The 20,788-nt window shown below is 58.6% G+C and overlaps 1 protein-coding gene across 1 annotated transcript; it reads right to left on the minus strand.

Moving 5' to 3' along the window:
- Positions 1–1,491: 1,491 nt before the first annotated feature.
- Positions 1,492–19,842, minus strand: PGM3 (phosphoglucomutase 3). The gene is given in 14 exon segments (XM_061574648.1): positions 1,492–3,355; positions 4,774–4,947; positions 5,936–6,058; positions 9,884–10,003; positions 12,158–12,256; positions 12,914–12,997; positions 13,935–13,988; positions 13,990–14,093; positions 15,592–15,790; positions 16,530–16,663; positions 17,435–17,502; positions 17,656–17,840; positions 18,066–18,332; positions 19,704–19,842. Coding segments are annotated over 14 exon segments (1,740 nt in total). The 5' UTR covers positions 19,740–19,842; the 3' UTR covers positions 1,492–3,262.
- Between the last annotated feature and the right edge of the window lie 946 nt (positions 19,843–20,788).

The following is a 20,788-nucleotide window of genomic DNA, read 5'->3' on the forward strand; positions in this document are numbered from 1 at the left end:
GTCTGTTCGTAAATCGATTTGTTTGTAAGTCCAACTTTACTCCTGTCGATTTCAAACATGTACAGCATATGCACTAAACACGGGGAATGGCTTTAAAAGTTGTATCATCTCTTGTAGATGTAGATGCCACTGGTTCTTCACGTTCTGCAGATGTAGATGCCACTGGTTCTTAACACTCTGAAGATGTAGATGCCACTGGTTCTTAACGCTCTGAAGATGTAGATGCCACTGGTTCTTCACGCCCTGAAGATGTGGATGCCACTGGTTCTTCACACTCTGAAGATGTCGATGCCACTGGTTCTTCACGTTCTGCAGATGTAGATGCCACTGGTTCTTCACGCTCTGCAGATGTAGATGTCACCACCGCCATCTATTGCGCGGTGGTCAAACTCACGACTCTCGGTCCGAACAGGCAACTGGACATATGGACAGGTTTGTTCGTATCTCTGAAAATTCGTAAGTCGAATGTTCGTTAGAAGAGTCCCTGTAATAGATTATTTCGGCAATCGGATGTCAATGCAGTTCTGCGAACACTTAACTGACAGTCAGATCTTGCAGTACCCCTTCACGGCGCTTGCCAGAGAATGTTGTACACGCTGCAGCTTGGTGATGTTTTTTGCCAGTCGTCCCGTAGAGTAGTGAGTTGCAATAATCGAGCCTCGTCGACACGACGCTACACGCCACCGTGTTGGGCTGTCACGACTCAACAGTGTTTGAATGTGTCCGTAGAGCCCTGATATGAACACTGCAGAACTTGCCATTTTTCATAAATCAACATTTTTGGGTTAGATCGCGTTATTTATAAATGTGTCGTAACCCTCCACCATCCGACACGGCCAATTAGCAAAAAAGTGTCACGTTGACAAAAGACAAATAGTTCACTGCTTTAGCCCACCGGTGTGTTGAAGTGTGAAACCACAACATTTACAACTACTGGTGCTGACGTTTTGCCACTCATTGGGTTCCAGTGAACTTGGGGTGCCGGGTTAAGTTTGTAAAAAAAAAAACTTTCCGTCAATTTAAACACAAGCCCAATAAATGTTTTGTCTGGAGGTTTTACGTGATATAAACATTGATGTCCTGCTCGCTTGAGTATTGAGGCATTCTCCTGGTTACAGCCATGCACATCCAGCGGTGGGAATTCCTCGTTCGTATGACGGGGGCGAGTCTATATCGTAGGCCAACCATCGTTGATATCCCCACAAAGTGGTGCTTTGACTTTATCAACCTTCACCCCCGGAAGGAGAGATGATGGGTTGTCGACTCCAGCGCCCCCATCCAGGATTGAACTCGCGACTTTCCGCGTGTAAACCTACTCGCTCGACCCCCCAGAACCACGTGGTTTTTCTCAAGGGCTCTGTGCTCCCGTGTGCCGTCACGCTACTCGCAACTCAAATTCTCAGCCCGCTCGACGGGTCCACGTGGTTGAACAGCCGCGAGTCGCATCACAAAAAAAGAAACAAAAAAAACCGAATTCAACATTCAAACGGCTCTGTGTACAAAACGGAATTTATTACAAGCGCCCATCGCCAGCCAGAGAAACCAACACCAACGATATCCAGGGTCGTCCATGGAGGGGGCGGACGGGTGCAAGGCCCGGGGAACAATGACATTTGCGTAGGGGTTCCCCAAAGCGCAGGGCCCGGGGCAGTCGCCCCCAATTTGCGCGTGCCCCCTCGGGATGGCCCCGATGATAGCTGCAACCCCGAGGGAGGCGTTATCTTTTAAAGACCTTTCAAACCATCTGGACGTCACGTGACGTAACGTACGAACGAACGTTGAACTTCTATGGCACCCGTACGTAGCCAACCGTGCTAATCGGAGGTGCGGGGGGGGACAAGACAAACTAAACATCTTCACGGATATTGGCTCGGCCATCTCCCCCCCCGTCCCCCACCCCCATTCGCAGGGACGACTTCGGAAATAACAAAAAAAGAGTTTAGAAATTCAGCACCGAGACCCCCAGGAAATCGCATCGGACAAATAACGATTTGAGTCACCTGACACCATCCCGCCTATTGCACGGGACACCAGAAGCGAGAATCCCCCCCCCCGCCCCGTACCCGAGCGGTAGCGACGTTGGAGACCCACAGACTTTCACCGCCGTTTAAGAGCCGCCCGGCTGCCCTAAGAACCGGTATGCACGGGGCTTCTTGTTGCCCAGCCACTGGGCCTCCGGTTACATCACTCGGCGAGACCTTCCAGCAGTGAACAGATCATGGCTGCTGATGATGATGCCGCGTTCACGGGGATTGCTCACGTGGGCGAGGAGCGTGGGGTATGGTGGGCCGCACACAACTCGGAACGATGGCCTCTACACCGCTGGCGTTAACACCGCAGCCGTCTATTGCAACGTTCTTCACTAGAGGGGGGCGCACGTCAGGGGCCGCCAGTGGTGCGCGGGGCCTTGCAATGAAGAACACCGGCGGCCTGGTGGCTACGTCTGGGTCAGACAGATTGCACATTTTGGATAAACCAGGGGTGGCGTGGAGGGGGGGAGGTCATGCCCCATTCATTAATTAGTATTTATTCTTACTACCAAAAATCAAACCGATGGAAATTTGCAGAAAACTTGAGGCGTAGGGTTTTCTGCAGTCAGTTTGTTTTCGGTGAGGAAAAATCAGATTGTTACTACGACCTCCGTGCATCTTGTCCCGACGGTGTTTGACGCCGCTTCAAGCGAGACATCGCATTATCCAACTGCTGATCAAATTGGCTGTGAGAATTACTCAGCCCTTACCGGTGAGCGAGCTCGGACAATTATCGGTGCGCCGTTAAAAGCTCGTACAAGTGCCGATTAAATCCGTTTGGCCGTGTCAGCTGGTGGAGGAGTCCTTAACGACACCAATTTAGTCAGATCATTATGCAACCTCACCCAAACATCAATTGCGAATTCACAGAATTAGTGTTTGTTTAATACAAAGGTGCAACGAACGGCTGTGAGCGGATCATCGCTCGTGCCTCGGGCCTGTGCTAATAAACCACAAGTGCGTCCGTAGCTGCCGCCCTGCGTCTACGTTCACCCGTACCAAAGGAGCGTCCGACGGAAGGAGACAAACCAGAGGTCGCAACCGGGTACCCGATACCTGTACCCTACCCGATACCCGGCTACCCGTACCCGGCCGGGTACTGGTACCTGTTTGCGACCCTGGTGCGGCCGGGTACGGGTAAGGAATCAAAACCCGTTTGCGACCTCTGAGCCACACCCACCGACGGCACCGAGGGGATTGCCGCTCGGCGGGCTGGGCACGGCGCGGCGAGCTCAGGGGAGAGGAGGTTTCGGTTCCTCCCCGGTGCCGCCAGCCATGCGGTGCACGAGCAGCGCCACCTCGTGGGCCAGTCGGTCGGCGTTCTCCTGTCGCACGCACGCACACACACATGCACGCGTTACACGCACGCACACACACACGCACACACGCAGCCACGCACGCACACACATGCACGCACACACATGCACGCACACAGCCACACACACACGCAGCCACGCACGCACACACATGCACGCGTTACACGCACACAGCTACGCTCGCACGCACACAACGCCAATACCGCACGCTACACACACGCGCACACACACAGGCGCAACGTGTGCGACAGACACCGTGTGTAATAACTGAAGAAATTGTGTACACACCGTGCATTACACACCAATCACACACACACCACCACACACACCAGCCACACACACACCACAAACACCACACACCAGCCACACACACACCACAAACACCACACACACCACACCACACACACCACACCACACACACCACACCACACACACCACACCACACACACCACACACACACACATGCCACCACACACACCACACATCACCACACACACCACACACACACACCACACACCACACACACACACCACGCACACTCCACCACACCACACACACACCACACACACACCACACATACACCACACCCCAAACACCACCACACACACACCACACACCACACACACCGCACACACACCGCACACACACCACACCACCACACACACACACACGCCACACCACACACACCACACACACCACACACACACCACACACACCACACACACACCACACACACACCACCACCACACACCACACCACACACCACACCACACCACACACACCACACACACACCACCACCACACACCACACACACACACCACATACACACACCACACACACCACACGCCACACACACCACACACACCACACACACCACACACACACCACACACCCCACACACACACCACCACCACACACCACACCACACACCACACACACCACACACACCACACACACACCACCACCACACACCACACACACACACCACATACACACACCACACACACCACACACACACGCCACACACACGCCACACACACCACACACACACCACATACACACACCCCACACACACACCACATACACACACCCCACACACACCACACACACACGCACACCACACACACACCACACACACACCACACACACACCACACACACACCACACACACACACACACCACACAAACACCACTCACACACCACACACACACCACACACACACCACACACACACACACACACACCACACACACACACCACACACACACCACACACACACCACACACACACCACACACACACCACACACACACCACACACACCACACACACACACACACACACCACACAAACACCACTCACACACACCACACACACACACCACACACACACCACACACACACCACACACACCACACACACCGCCTACCTGCGTGTCGGCCTCGGCGTAGACGCGCACCAGGTCCTCGGTGCCGGACGCGCGCACGAACGAGCGGCCGCGTGCGTAGCGCCGCACGCGGGCCTCCACCTCCTGCTGCAGGCCGGGCGGCCGCACGGCCCGGCGCTCCGCGTCCTCCGTCTCGATCACGCGGCGGTCCGACACCTACGCGGCAACAACAGCGACGACGACGATGACAAAAGACAAAGATCCCCCGCGTAGCCTCTACAGACTGTAGGGGCAAGTGCCGTTCACGAGTAGCAGCGCCTATGAAGGCCGGCACGGCACACGAGCGGGAGAGTGGCCAGTGCCAAGCCCGGCCGCCTTTGTCTCCCCAGTGCTGGCGATGTTCACTACACACCGCACCGGGTACTCGTTTGAGCCGACCCAAGCGGGAATTGTACTTTGGTCACCAGGTTGGTAGCACAGCGTGCTAACCGTTGCACCACCGCTCCCCTCGCACACACACGCACACAAAGACAAAGACGCCCGTATAGCCTTGACAGACTGTAGGGACAAGCGCTGTTAGCGAGTAGCAGCGCCTACGAAGGCCGGCACGGCAACACGAGAGGACGATTTGTTTACCTTTCCTATACCGTGTTTTTGTATTTGTCGTAACGTTCTGGACATCTGTGGACAAAGAGCTTTAAAGCCCATCAGATTCCTCCAGTTCAAATAAATATTCTAATTCTCAGTTGTGTGGGCTTGGGATGGACATGTCCTGCCTCGCAAAGCGATGATGATGATGATGACGACGACGACGATGGCCGATGTGGATGGCGGGAATGAAGGCGACGACTGTAACGTGGAGGAACGCCCACCACCGCCGCCCCTCTCCTCCGGCTACGCCCCCCCCCCCCACGCACACACGCCACCGCACGCACGTACGCACGCACGTACGCACGCACGCCACCGCACGCACGTACGCCACCGCACGCACGTACGCACGCACGCCACCGCACGCACGCCACCGCACACACGCCACCGCACGCACGTACGCACGCACGCCACCGCACACACGCCACCGCACGCACGTACGCCACCGCACGCATGCCACCGCACGCACGCCACCGCACGCACGTGGCCAGCCGCGCCAATCGCGGCGGTCCCGAGCGGCGGGCCGTGGGGCTGGGTGCAGGCGGCGACGCGTCACCTTGACTTTGAGCTGCCGGTTGGGCAGGTCCGTGTACATGGAGTCCCACTGCGGCATGGAGAGGCCCCGCAGCGCCAGGATGGCTTCAATGAGCAGCATGTCCGAGATGGCATCTCCCACCGTCTGCACGCACGTGCACACAAAGAAAAAGATTCCCCTATATAGCCTTCAACATATTGTCGGGGCAAATGCTGTTAGAAGGTGCACGTACATACACACGTACACACGTACACACACGGACACACACATAGAAGGACACACACACACACACACACGGACACACACACACACATGGACACCCATACACAGCTGCCTACGTACGGTTCACACCGCACCAGGTTCCTAATTGTAAAGGCTCAGTCGACCTAGGGGAGAACCAGAACTGCTTCAGACATCACTCGCTGGGGCTGGGACTCAAACTCGGGTCGCCGGGTTCGTGACGCGGTGCCCTGCCAACCGCTGCAGCAGTGGCGGTTGTTGGTGGTGCGGTGGTGGTGGTGGTGGTGCGGTGGTGGTGGTGGTGCGGTGGTGGTGGTGGTGCGGTGGTGGTGGTGGTGCAGTGTTGTTGGTGGTGCAGTGTTGTTGGTGGTGCAGTGTTGTTGGTGGTGCAGTGTTGTTGGTGGTGCAGCGTTGGTGGTGGTGCAGCGTTGGTGGTGGTGCGGTGGTGGTGGTGGTGCAGTGTTGTTGGTGGTGCAGTGTTGTTGGTGGTGCAGTGTTGTTGGTGGTGCAGTGTTGGTGGTGGTGCAGTGTTGTTGGTGGTGCAGTGTTGTTGGTGGTGCAGTGTTGGTGGTGGTGCAGTGTTGGTGGTGGTGCAGTGTTGATGGTGGTGCAGTGTTGATGGTGGTGCAGTGTTGTTGGTGGTGCAGTGTTGTTGGTGGTGCAGTGTTGGTGGTGGTGCAGTGTTGTTGGTGGTGCAGTGTTGTTGGTGGTGCAGTGTTGTTGGTGGTGGGGTGTTGTTGGTGGTGCAGTGTTGTTGGTGGTGCAGTGTTGTTGGTGGTGGGGTGTTGTTGGTGGTGCAGTGTTGGTGGTGGTGCAGTGTTGTTGGTGGTGCAGTGTGGTTGGTGGTGCAGTGTTGTTGGTGGTGCAGTGTTGTTGGTGGTGGGGTGTTGTTGGTGGTGCAGTGTTGTTGGTGGTGCAGTGTTGTTGGTGGTGCAGTGTTGTTGGTGGTGCAGTGTTGTTGGTGGTGCAGTGTTGATGGTGGTGGGTGTTGTTGGTGGTGCAGTGTTGTTGGTGGTGCAGTGTTGTTGGTGGTGCAGTGTTGTTGGTGGTGCAGTGTTGGTGGTGGTGCAGTGTTGTTGGTGGTGCGGTGTTGTTGGTGGTGCAGTGTTGTTGGTGGTGCAGTGTTGTTGGTGGTGCAGTGTTGTTGGTGGTGCAGTGTTGTTGGTGGTGCAGTGTTGTTGGTGGTGCAGTGTTGTTGGTGGTGGGGTGTTGTTGGTGGTGCAGTGTTGTTGGTGGTGCAGTGTTGTTGGTGGTGCAGTGTTGTTGGTGGTGCAGTGTTGGTGGTGGTGCAGTGTTGTTGGTGGTGCGGTGTTGTTGGTGGTGCAGTGTTGTTGGTGGTGCAGTGTTGTTGGTGGTGCAGTGTTGTTGGTGGTGCGGGTGTTGTTGGTGGTGCAGTGTTGTTTGGTGGTGAAGTGGTGTTGGTGGTGCGGTGTTGTTGGTGGTGCAGTGTTGTTGGTGGTGCAGTGTTGTTGGTGGTGCGGTGTTGTTGGTGGTGCAGTGTTGTTGGTGGTGCAGTGTTGTTGGTGGTGGGGTGTTGTTGGTGGTGCGGTGTTGTTGGTGGTGCAGTGTTGTTGGTGGGGCGGTGTTTTTGGTGGTGCGTGTTGTTGGTGGTGCAGTGTTGTTGGTGGTGCAGTGTTGTTGGTGGTGCAGTGTTGTTGGTGGTGCAGTGTGTTGGTGGTGCAGTGTTGTTGGTGGTGCGGTTTGTTGGTGTGCAGTGTTGTTGGTGGTGCAGTGTTGTTGGTGGTGGGGTGTTGTTGGTGGTGCAGTGTTGTTGGTGGTGCAGTGTTGTTGGTGGTGCAGTTGTTGTGGTGGTGCAGTGTTGTTGGTGGTTGGCAGTGTTGTTGGTGGTGCAGTGGTGTTGTTGGTGCGTGCAGTGTTGTTGGTGGTGGGTTGTTGTGGTGGTGCAGTGTTGTTGGTGGTGCAGTGTTGTTGGTGGTGGGGTGTTGTTGGTGGTGCAGTGTTGTTGGTGGTGCAGTGTTGTTGGTGGTGCAGTGTTGTTGGTGGTGGGGTGTTGTTGGTGGTGCAGTGTTGGTGGTGGTGCAGTGGTGGTGGTGGTGCGGTGGTGGTGGTGGTGCAGTGTTGTTGGTGGTGCAGTGTTGTTGGTGGTGGGGTGTTGTTGGTGGTGCAGTGTTGGTGGTGGTGCAGCGTTGATGGTGGTGCAGTGTTGTTGGTGGTGCAGTGGTGGTGGTGGTGCAGTGGTGGTGGTGGTGCGGTGGTGGTGGTGGTGCAGTGTTGGTGGTGGTGCGGTGGTGGTGGTGGTGCAGTGTTGGTGGTGGTGCAGCGTTGATGGTGGTGCAGTGTTGTTGGTGGTGCAGTGGTGGTGGTGGTGCAGTGGTGGTGGTGGTGCAGTGTTGTTGGTGGTGCAGTGGTGGTGGTGGTGCAGTGTTGTTGGTGGTGCAGTGTTGTTGGTGGTGCAGTGGTGGTGGTGGTGCAGTGTTGTTGGTGGTGCAGTGTTGGTGTTGGTGCAGTGTTGTTGGTGGTGCAGTGTTGGTGTTGGTGCAGTGTTGTTGGTGGTGCGGTGGTGTGGTGCAGGGTTGTTGGTGGTGCAGTGTTGTTGGTGGTGCGGTGGTGGTGGTGGTGCAGTGTTGGTGGTGGTGCGGTGGTGGTGGTGGTGCAGTGTTGGTGGTGGTGCGGTGGTGGTGGTGGTGCAGTGGTGGTGGTGGTGCAGTGGTGGTGGTGGTGCAGTGTTGTGTGGTGGTGCAGTGTTGGTGGTGGTGCGGTGGTGGTGGTGGTGCAGTGGTGGTGGTGGTGCAGTGGTGGTGGTGGTGCAGTGTTGGTGGTGGTGGTGCGGTGGGGGTGGTGGTGGTGCAGTGTGGTGGTGGTGGTGCGGTGTTGGTGGTGGTGCGGTGTTAGTGGTGGTGGGTGTTGGTGGTGGTGGGTGTTGGTGGTGGTGCGGTGTTGGTGGTGGTGGGTGTTGGTGGTGGTGGGTGTTGGTGGTGGTGGGTGTTGGTGGTGGTGCAGTGTTGGTGGTGGTGGGTGTTGGTGGTGGTGGGTGTTGGTGGTGGTGGGTGTTGGTGGTGGTGCGGTGTTGGTGGTGGTGCAGTGTTGGTGGTGGTGGGTGTTGGTGGTGGTGGGTGTTGGTGGTGGTGCAGTGTTGGTGGTGGTGGGTGTTGGTGGTGGTGGGTGTTGGTGGTGGTGGGTGTTGGTGGTGGTGGGTGTTGGTGTGGTGCAGTGTTGGTGGTGGTGGGTGTTGGTGGTGGTGGGTGTTGGTGGTGGTGGGTGTTGGTGGTGGTGGGTGTTGGTGGTGGTGCGGTGTTGGTGGTGGTGCAGTGTTGGTGGTGGTGGGTGTTGGTGGTGGTGGGTGTTGGTGGTGGTGCAGTGTTGGTGGTGGTGGGTGTTGGTGGTGGTGGGTGTTGGTGGTGGTGGGTGTTGGTGGTGGTGGGTGTTGGTGGTGGTGCAGTGTTGTTGGTGGTGGTGCGGTGTTGGTGGTGGTGGGTGTTGGTGGTGGTGCAGTGTTGTTGGTGGTGGTGCGGTGTTGGTGGTGGTGGGTGTTGGTGGTGGTGGGTGTTGTTGGTGGTGCAGTGTTGTTGGTGGTGGTGCGGTGTTGGTGGTGGTGCGGTGTTGGTGGTGGTGGGTGTTGGTGGTGGTGGGTGTTGGTGGTGGTGCAGTGTTGTTGGTGGTGGTGCGGTGTTGGTGGTGGTGCGGTGTTGGTGGTGGTGGGTGTTGGTGGTGGTGGGTGTTGTTGGTGGTGCAGTGTTGGTGGTGGTGCAGTGGTGGTGGTGGACCCACCTGGTTGATGAGGTTCACGGTGTGGTGGAGCTGCTCGGCCGCTCTGCGTCGCTCCACCCCAGAGTTGGCGTCCTCCATCGCGTCCCGGATCTGCTTCTCGGCCGCGTCGCTGAACAGGACCTGGGGAGGGGGGGGCGGAGACACCGGGACACCAACCGTTGTCACGGCAACGCAGGCTGTGGCCTATCGTCACAGCAACGTGGCTGGGCGCTGGTGGCTGCGTTGCACGTGGCTCACGACAACAGCGAGCGCAGCGTGAATGGCCGGTGTTGGCATGGCAACCCGGCACTTGTGGATGCGGTGAGGGTGTGTGGATTAAAGGCAAAAGTTCCCCCGTGTAGCCTTAACAGACTGATGGGGCAAGTGCTGTTAGCGAGCAGCACCTGTGAAGGCCGGCACGGCACACGAAGGGGTGGGTGGCCAGCACCACACCCGGCCGCATTTCTCTCCCCAGTGGCGATGTTTACACACCGTACAAGGTACTCATTTGCGGCAGAATCGACGTAGGGGAGGCCCAGGATTGGTTGAAAATAATCGTCACCAGTGTTGGCCGTGAGCGGGAATCGAACCTGGGTGCCCGGGTTCGTGACGCAGCGCGCTAACCGCTACACCACCGCTCCCCCACGCACGCACGCACGCACGTGACACTCTCAAACTTGCTCGCCGCAGAGGTCACCGTCTCCTGGCTAATGGCCCGGCTATGTTGCCAGTACAGCAAGTGGGTTAGTAACCATCTGTGCGGGGATGGGTTAATCTCTGGGTGCTCCAGTTTTCCCGCCACGTGTATAATCACTCTTTCATGCAATCGGCCAAAACATCCTAATATAGGACATCAGAGCTTGGGCAACGGTCGGCACCGATCCTGGCTGTCTTCCCGCCTGGCTGTGTTCCCGCCTGTCTATGGTGTCTGGGTCTCTCTGAGTCTCTCTCTCTCTCTCAGGGAGAGCGAACTAAACCCGCGCGTTACCAACGTGCGCATTTAATTTCAACAAACACAACTGCCGACGCGGATCCGGAATAATAACGATCACGCTGCAAGAGAACGCAGAGATCGACGGCTTGGGGAGGAGGGCCTCCATCCAGCAGCGGACCGAGCCCGGCCGACGACGGTGGTGGCGGTGGATGTTGTGTGCGGGAGCGACGTGCCGACTCACGGCGATGGAGGTTGTGTGTGGGAGCGACGTGCCGACTCACGGCGATGGAGGTTGTGTGCGGGAGCGACGTGCCGACTCGCGGTGGTGGAGGTTGTGTGCGGGAGCGACGTGCCGACTCACGGTGGTGGAGGTTGTGTGCGGGAGCGACGTGCCGACTCGCGGTGATGGAGGTTGTGTGTGGGAGCGACGTGCCGACTCACGGTGGTGGAGGTTGTGTGTGGGAGCGATGTGCCGACTCACGGTGGTGGAGGTTGTGTGTGGGAGCGATGTGCCGACTCACGGCGATGGAGGTTGTGTGTGGGAGCGATGTGCCGACTCACGGTGGTGGAGGTTGTGTGTGGGAGCGACGTGCCGACTCACGGCGATGGAGGTTGTGTGTGGGAGCGATGTGCCGACTCACGGTGGTGGAGGTTGTGTGTGGGAGCGATGTGCCGACTCACGGCGATGGAGGTTGTGTGTGGGAGCGACGTGCCGACTCACGGTGATGGAGGTTGTGTGTGGGAGCGACGTGCCGACTCACGGCGGTGGAGGTTGTGTGTGGGAGCGACGTGCCGACTCACGGTGGTGGAGGTTGTGTGCGGGAGCGACGTGCCGACTCGCGGTGATGGAGGTTGTGTGTGGGAGCGACGTGCCGACTCACGGTGATGGAGGTTGTGTGTGGGAGCGACGTGCCGACTCACGGTGATGGAGGTTGTGTGCGGGAGCGACGTGCCGACTCACGGCGGTGGAGGTTGTGTGCGGGAGCGACGTGCCGACTCACGGTGATGGAGGTTGTGTATGGGAGCGACGTGCCGACTCACGGTGATGGAGGTTGTGTGCGGGAGCGACGTGCCGACTCACGGCGGTGGAGGTTGTGTGCGGGAGCGACGTGCCGACTCACGGTGGTGGAGGTTGTGTGTGGGAGCGACGTGCCGACTCACGGTGATGGAGGTTGTGTGTGGGAGCGACGTGCCGACTCACGGTGATGGAGGTTGTGTGTGGGAGCGACGTGCCGACTCACGGTGATGGAGGTTGTGTGCGGGAGCGACGTGCCGACTCACGGCGGTGGAGGTTGTGTGTGGGAGCGACGTGCCGACTCACGGTGATGGAGGTTGTGTGTGGGAGCGACGTGCCGACTCACGGTGCCGTGGCCGTTGGCTTCGAAGTAGACGCCGACGTCGGCCTTCTGGGCCTGGTGGTGCAGGTGCTTGACTCCCGTCTTCACGCAGTGCACGGGCACCTGCAACAACAACAACCACGATGACAACAACCACCACGATGACAACAACCACCACGATGACAACAACTACAACAACCACGATGACAACAACAACCACGATGACAACAACCACCACGATGACAACAACTACAACAACCACGATGACAACAACAACAACCACGATAACAACAACTACAACAACCACGATGACAACAACAACAACCACGATAACAACAACTACAACAACCACGGTGACAACCACAACAACAACAACCACGATGACAACAACTACAACAACCACCACGATGACAACAACCACGATGACAACCACCACGATGACAACAACCACAACAACCACGGTGACAACAACCACAACCACCACGATGACAACAACCACGATGACAACAACCACGATGACAACAACCACAACAACCACGGTGACAACGACAACCACAACAACAACCACGATGACAACAACTACAACAACCACGATGACAACAACAACAACCACGAAGACAACCACAACAATAACCATGACAGCAACAACCACAACCACGGCGACAACAACCACAACAACCATAACAACAGCCACAATGACAACAACCATAACAACACCCCCCCCGCACCCCCACCGTGGTTCGCCCCCCACTCCCCGCTCGAGAGCGAGGAGCCTCTCACCCCGAGCGTGCCGGTGAGGAAGTGCGTGGAGCTGCCGTTGGCGTAGGCCGTCTGCACCACGGACACCTGCAGCTGCAGCGCCGCCTGCAGGGAGGCAGCAGAGTCCACCGCTCAATGTCAGAGGTCAGGGGTCAGAGCGGCAGCGTGGAGGTCAGGGTTTGAGCAGCAGCGTGGAGGTCAGGGGTCAGAGCGGCAGCGCGGAGGTCAGGGTTCGAGCAGCAGCGTGGAGGTCAGGGGTCAGAACGGCAGCGCGGAGGTCAGGGTTTGAGCAACAGCGTGGAGGTCAGGGGTCAGAGCGGCAGCGCGGAGGTCAGGGTTCGAGCAGCAGCGTGGAGGTCAGGGGTCAGAGCGGCAGCACGGAGGTCAGCGGGCCGCACTACGAACCCGGCGACTCCGAGTTCGATTCCCGCTCACGGCCAGCAACACCACCGGTGACGATTTTCTGAACCGATCCTGGGCCTCCCCGAGGTCGACTCGGCCTCAAATGAGGACCTAGCACGGTCGGCTACGCACGGTGCGAAAGAAGTTCAACGTACATCCAGGGGTATAGACGCAACGACCGCATTCTCTCGATTATAGGGCACACATTTTGTATTTATCTGGGGAATGCACAAGAGGTGTTTTGGGTTAGATCGCGTGAATATAAACGTGTCGTTAACCCACCACCGCCCGACACAGCCAATAGTTGAGGTTTGTCACGTAAGCAGAACGTGCCAGTTAGTAATTACTTCAGCGCACCGGCGTGGTGGAGAGCAAACCCACGACGTTGACAATTCGAGTTGTACGACGTTGGGGGATGCGCCGAGAACCACGAGAACCTCCGAACCAAAATCAGCGCAAGGCCGCAGCGCCCTGCGGCACGCACGGACGCTACGGCGGGTTTCATCGTCGGGCGCAGAACTGGGCCGGGGCTCTCGCGAGGAAGCGGCCGGCGGGCAGACTCGCCCGCCAGGCGGAGCGGCGCGGGACTGGCCGCTCCGTGCGCACGCCCCCCCCCGCCCCCCCCGCCCCCCCCCCGCACCTGCTTGAGCAGATCCTGCAGGAAGTGTGCGACGAGCGTCGCGATCTTGTCCCCAGTCGAGGAGGTGGAAGCGGCCGGCGTCGTCCGCGTAGAAGAAGACGACGCGGTCGCCGTCGCCGTCGAACGAGCAGCAGTGGGCGTTGGGCGCCAGCTCCACTCCTGGGGGGGTGGGGGGGGGGCACAAGGCCAGGTAAAGCCCCCCTGAGCTACGAACTTGTTTTTCAGGAGCGAGTTGGACATCGCAAGTGACAGCTCAACAAAGCGGCTCGACGTCGTCGTCATCATCATTGTGGAAATTGATATAAACATAAAATGCTCATTATCCATAGTAAAGGTTTTTCTGGGGTTAGTTTCGTGGAAATATAAACGTGTCGTTAAACCCGCCGCCACCGCCCGACACAGCCAATTAGTAAAGGTTTGTCACGTAAACAAAATGTGCCAATTAGTGACTGCTTCAGCACACCGCTCGCGTGTTGGAGAGTAAACAAACGGGATTTACAATTCGAGTACTGTGATTACAAGCAGCTTCCTCAGGCAATGAGCCAGAAACATCGTGAGCACCGGGTACTCATTTGAGCCTGAGTCGACCTAGGGGAGGCCCAGGACCGGTTCAGATAATCGTCATCGGTGTCAGTCGTGAGCGGGAATCGAACTCGGGCCACCGGGTTCGAAGCGCAGCGCGCTAACCACTGCACCACCGCTCCCCACACAGACAGACACACAGTGGCGCACGCACCCACTCTGATGGTTCTCCGGTATCCCACCTGCCCCCCGCCTGCCCCCCGCCTGCCCCCCGCCTGCCCCCCGCCTGCGCCCCGCCTGCGCCCCGCCTGCGCCCCGCCTGCGCCCCGCCTGCGCCCCGCCTGCGCCCCGCCTGCGCCCCGCCTGCGCCCCGCCTGCGCCCCGCCTGCGCCCCGCCTGCGCCCCGCCTGCGCCCCGCCTGCCCCCCACCTGCCCCCCACCTGCCCCCCACCTGCCCCCCACCTGCCCCCCACCTGCACCCCACCTGCACCCCACCTGCCCCCCACCTGCCCCCCACCAGCCCCCCACCTGCCCCCCACCTGCCCCCCACCTGCCCCCCACCTGCCCCCCACCTGCACCCCACCAGCACCCCACCTGCCCCCCACCAGCCCCCCCACCTGCCCCCCACCAGGCCCCCCACCTGCCCCCCCACCTGCCCCCCACCTGCCCCCCACCTGCCCCCCACCAGCCCCCCACCTGCCCCCCACCTGCCCCCCACCAGCCCCCCACCTGCCCCCCACCTGCCCCCCACCTGCCCCCCACCTGCACCCCACCTGCACCCCACCTGCACCCCACCTGCACCCCAACAGCCCCCCACCTGCCCCCCACCAGCCCCCCACCTGCCCCCCACCTGCCCCCCACCTGCCCCCCACCTGCCCCCCACCTGCCACCCACCTGCCACCCACCTGCCCCCCACCTGCCCCCACCTGCACCCCACCTGCCCCCCACCTGCCCCCCACCAGCCCCCCACCTGCCCCCCACCTGCCCCCCACCAGCCCCCCACCTGCCCCCCACCTGCCCCCCACCTGCACCCCACCTGCACCCCACCAGCCCCCCACCTGCCCCCCACCTGCCCCCACCTGCCCCCACCTGCCCCCCACCAGCGCCCCACCTGCCCCCCACCGACCTCACCCACCCTGCGGAGGCTTCTGCTGCACCTTGACGTAGTCCGCGCCGCAGCCCTCGTTCAGCTTGCCGGCCGTGCCGTCGTTGCTCACGGCAACGCTCAGCTGCTCCCGCAGGGGGCCCAGCAGCTCCGAGAGCCGCGGGGCGCCGATGCCGTTGGCCGCGTCCACGGTGAGACGGCGGGGGAGGCCCTGGGCCGGAGGCGGAGCCTGCGGGCCGCGGGGGAGAGGCCCGACGGGCGGTAAACTCGGTGCTCTGCGAGCGTCAAGAAGAGCCGCGTAGTAGCTCTTTGGGTTGCTCCAGCATCAATCAACATTCGGATCTTCTTGGTTCTTTCGGTAAAGTCACGTAGAAGGGAAATAATACAATAATAAAAATAAAACATCATAAAATTTAATCATTCTCAAGACGTTTCGGCCACAACGCAAGCAGCCGTCCTCAGGTGAAGAACAGGGCTGTCGGAAAGACAGCGTCTGAATGAACACCACCAAGCTTGGCAGCGTATATTTAAGCTGGGTTGGAGGGAGAAGGGCGTCTTGACAAAGGAATTCCCCCTCCAACCCAGCTTAAATATACGCTGCCAAGCCTGGTGGTGCTCATTCAGACGCTGTCTTTCCGACAGCCCTGTTCTTCACCTAAGGACGGCTGCTTGCGTTGTGGCCGAAACGTCGTGAGAATGATTTAATTTTATTATGTTTTATTTTTATTAGTTTATTATTTCCCTTCTACGTGACTTTACCGAAAGAACCAAGAAGATGAATCCCTGCAGTTACGAAAGCTTTAAATCGAAACATTCGGATGCCGAATAAAAATTCTGATCTTGGCGGTATACCGCCCATGCGGTGCGCAATTAGTCTCAACTATTGGCCCAGCGAGCGGCGATCGACAGCTGAGCGCGACGAGGAGGGAGGAGCGAGGAGGAGGAGAGGGGAGGAGGAGTGCCCCCACCTGCTGGAGGAGCGCCAGGAAGGCCTGCGTGAGCTTGTGAGCGTAGCCCGCCAGCGAGGGCTCCCCGTAGCGCCCCTGCGTGTTGTGGCACCGCACGACGTAGTGCAGCTGCGGGGTGGTCACCAGCCCCAAGTCTGCGGAGGTAAAAGACGCTCTCGGGATCGTGCACGCGGCCCCCCCCCTCGCCCCACGAGGAGGGATACGGAAACACGGAGAGACACACGGAGGTGTCTGTGTTAATTCTAGACTTGAAGTTTTCGTGACTGCAAGGATCCATACTCTTTGGTTCTTTCGGTAAAGTCACGTAGGTGAAAATAAAAATAATAATAAACAATAATAAAAATAACTAAATTTTATCACGACGTTTCGGAAGCAACACAAGCCTCCGTCATCAGGTAGGACAGACACAGCAAGAAATAATCATCTTCTTGTTTCTTTCGGTAAAGTCACGTAGAAGGGAAATAATAAAATAATAAAAATAAAACATTATAAAATACAATTCTCATGACGTTTTGGCCACAACGCAAACAGCCGTACTCAGGTGAAGAACAGGTCTGTCGGAGAGACAGCGTCCGAATGGGCACCACCAAGCTTGGCAGCGTATATTTAAGCTGGGTTGGAGGGGGGGAAGGGGCGCCGTGACTTTACCGAAAGAACCAAGAAGATGAATCCCTGCAGTCACGAAAGAAATAATTAGTCCACTCCAGCAAATTAGTTCTTGTTGTCGCTGTCCTACCTGATGACGGAGGCTTGTGTTGCTTCCGAAACGTCGTGATTTTATTTAGTTACTTTTGTTTTTATTTTCACCTACGTGACTTTACCGAAAGAACCAAAGAGTGTGTCCATGTTGAGCGAGAGGTGTTTGAGCACGGACACGTCTGCGAGTAGGGATGAGTCTGCGTTACCCTGGTAAGTCGCCCCAAGTGCCTCCACTCCGTCCATCACGGCCCGAGACAAAGCCTCGCTGCTCGGCCTGCAAATGATTGAATTTGATTGAATGTACAGAACAACTCCTCCATCACCATGTACAGAACAACTACTCTATCATCATAAATGACGTCCCCTCATCAGTCGACTGCCGGGCGAAGGCCTCCCCCCCCCCCTCCCGTGTCTCTCTCCGCGTCACCTCGTGTCTCTGCCCAGCAGCACGTGGCTGGGCGCCTGCATGTCCACGCTCTCCGCCTCCGCGATGGCGCGCAGCTCGCTCGCCAGGGCCCCGTCGTCCGCGTTGGCGAGGCGCGTGGCGTGCTCCTCCCACGAGGCCACCAGCATCTCCCCGAGAGGCTCCACCAACTTCACGCCGTTATCCTCCTAGAGGGGAGAGGGGAGAGAGGGGAGATGAGAGAGAGGAGAGAAGTAGGCGAGAGAGGTTTTAGCGGAGTACCGACGAGGCTCGATTATTGCAACTCGCTACTCTACGGGACGTCCGGCAAGAAACATGACCAAGCTGCCGCTTGTGTACAACATTCTCCGGCGCGCGGTGTCGTGACGGGGCACCGCACGACCCGGCCATGTCCGGCCCCACGCGGCCCTCACCTCGGGGTTGTGCGACGCGGTGACCATGACGGCGACGGCGGCGCGCACGGCCTTGGCGCGCAGCGCGGCGAGCAGGCCCATGCGGAAGACGACGTGGGGCAGCCGCTCGGCCAGCGTGCGGAACCCCGCCGTGCCGTACTCCAGCTGCAGCGCCGGCGGCTTCGGGCGAGCCGCCCCCCTCCGCCGCACCTCCTCCTCCCACGCCATCGCCTCTTGCCTGATACTTTCGCTTTGCTCGCTGCTGCTGCTGCTCGCTCCTTGACCTTCCTACGGCCAACAAGGTTCAGAGATCGATTCGGTTGCGAGTGATTCGTTGCTGAGAGTTGCTCAATTGCTGATGTGTTTATGCATGTCGGACTTCTTTCGCATCGTACGTAGCCAACCGTGATAATCGCAGGTGTACAAAAAAGGTGCTGATGCACGCACTCACCCCCCCCACCCACTCGCTCACCCACTCGCTCACCCACCCCACCCACCTCACCCACCTCACCCACCTCACACACCTCCTCACCACCCACCCAATCACTCTCACCCACCCACCCACCCACTCACCCACCCACTCATCCACCCCACCCACTCACCGCCAACTTACCCACCCACTCACCTACCCAATCACTCTCACCCTACCCACTCACCCACCTCACCCACCCACCCACTCACCTATCTACTCACTCACCCACCCACCCACTCACCTATCTACTCACTCACCCACCCACCCACTCACCACCCACCCGCTTCGTGATGCGTCCAACACGGGCTGCCCCCCCCCGTCCCTCCTAAATCTCGTGGTGGGACATTCCACGTTCCTGTGGCAGGGACGAGTCTAACATGAACCTTAGGGGACAGCCACTGCTGACTTCCGCACAAACTTGGCGACTGATTGTTGTCCAGCCCCGTAGAGAGACGAGATGATGTTGATGATGTTCAACGACTCTCTAACTTCGACGCTAACATTCAACGAGAACCGATTAGATTTTTTTGACAAAAATTAACCTCAGCGGATCGTGTCCCTTGGCCCACGAGAACATCGCGCTTAACTCATCAGAGTAATTTAATTAAGCGGCAACTCTGGTTTAGCTCTGTTGTTCAAGTTGTTGTTCAAGTTGTAGATCTGCCGGCGGCAAGACAAAGATCCCCCGTGTAGCCTTAACGGACTGTAGGGGCAAGTGCTGTTAGCGAGCAGCACCTGTGAAGGCCGGCACGGCACACGAGGGGGTGGGTGGCCAGCACCACGCCCGGCCGCCTTTGTCTCCCTCGTGGCAATTGTTCACACACCGCACCGGGTGCTCATTTGAGGCCGAGTCGACCTAGAGGAGGCCCATGACCCGGTTCACGTAATAATCGCCACTGGGTGTTGTTGGTGGTGGCCGTGAGCGGGACTCGAACTCGGGTCGCCGGGTTCGTAGCGCTCACCACTCCACCACCGCTCCCCCAGCGAGCGAGAGACACACACAACAACACAACAACAACACACAACAACACAACAACATGTGTTGTTGTTGTTGTTGACAGCATCCCCATCGAGCCGTCTCGCACGGCCTTGCTGGCGAGGACGCGTCCACAATTCAGCACAGCGCCAATTAACAAACAAATATTTTTTTAAATCCGCGAAGCGGTTTCGGCAAAGCGATGTCTCACCAGCTGGCCCGAAGCAACCCTGACGGCAGCGTTCATTATCGCAACAACAACAGCAACAACACACACCGCACTGCGGCAACCCAACTAGACAATGATAACAGTCTAACGACTGTTGTTGTTGTCGTTGTTACCGTGAGGAGGCCGCGGCGGGTGTCGAACCCGTGGGGTCGTGGGCCCAGCTGCGTCCGGGATCACCTCGTGACCTGCACCCCCCTCAGCTCTCCTCTCCCTCTGCGGGGCGACTGCTCGGGGCGCTCTCTCTTTACTCTCCCTCTGGGAGCTTTACTCTCTCTTTACTCTCTCTTTACTCTCCCCCTGGGAGCTTTACTCTCTCTTTACTCTCCCCCTGGGAGCTTTACTCTCTCTTTACTCTCTCTTTACTCTCCCTCTGGGAGCTTTACTCTCTCTTTACTCTCCCCCTGGGAGCTTTACTCTCTCTTTACTCTCTCTTTACTCTCTCTTTACTCTCCCCCTGGGAGCTTTACTCTCTCTTTACTCTCTCTTTACTCTCCCCCTGGGCATTGAACGCTCTCCCGCCCTCTCTCTCTCTCTGACAGGGACACGTGGCACGTGCCCATCGCTTCCGTGTGGGGAGGGGCGCGGGGTGGAGCCGGGGAGAAAGGGGCGGGGCTTATGGGAAGGGGGCGTGGTCGGGAGGGAGGTGGGCGTGGCTTGATAGATTTTTATTAATATGGGGCGGGGCCTGTATCCGAGTCACACGTGACCCCGGGGGGTCGAGGGGGGGGGCGTAATGGTAAATGTATCGCCCAGCGTGGAGTGGGGAGCGCTCCTCCGCGTGTTTCTGGGGGTTTAATTCGGGGGGCCACGGGGAGCGAGGCTGGATGAATATGGACCGGACCAGTGGGGCCGCGCACTGCCAGGGGGCCTCCAGGCCTCGGGCCGCGCGCGGTGCGTGGCCCAAGACCTCCGAAGGAAGTTGAACCAGGGCTCTCAATGCGCACAGAGCAAGCTGACCACTAGGGCCCCTTTGTGCTTAGAGCGTGAGCTCACCACTAGGCCCCCAGACCCCCTGGTGTTTACAACGTGAGCTCACCACTAGGCCCCCAGACCTCTTGGTGTTTACA

Source organism: Lethenteron reissneri, chromosome 56, assembly GCF_015708825.2.
Source record: "Lethenteron reissneri isolate LAM-NWPU_2019-01 chromosome 56, ASM1570882v1, whole genome shotgun sequence".
Lineage (NCBI taxonomy): Eukaryota > Metazoa > Chordata > Hyperoartia > Petromyzontiformes > Petromyzontidae > Lethenteron > Lethenteron reissneri.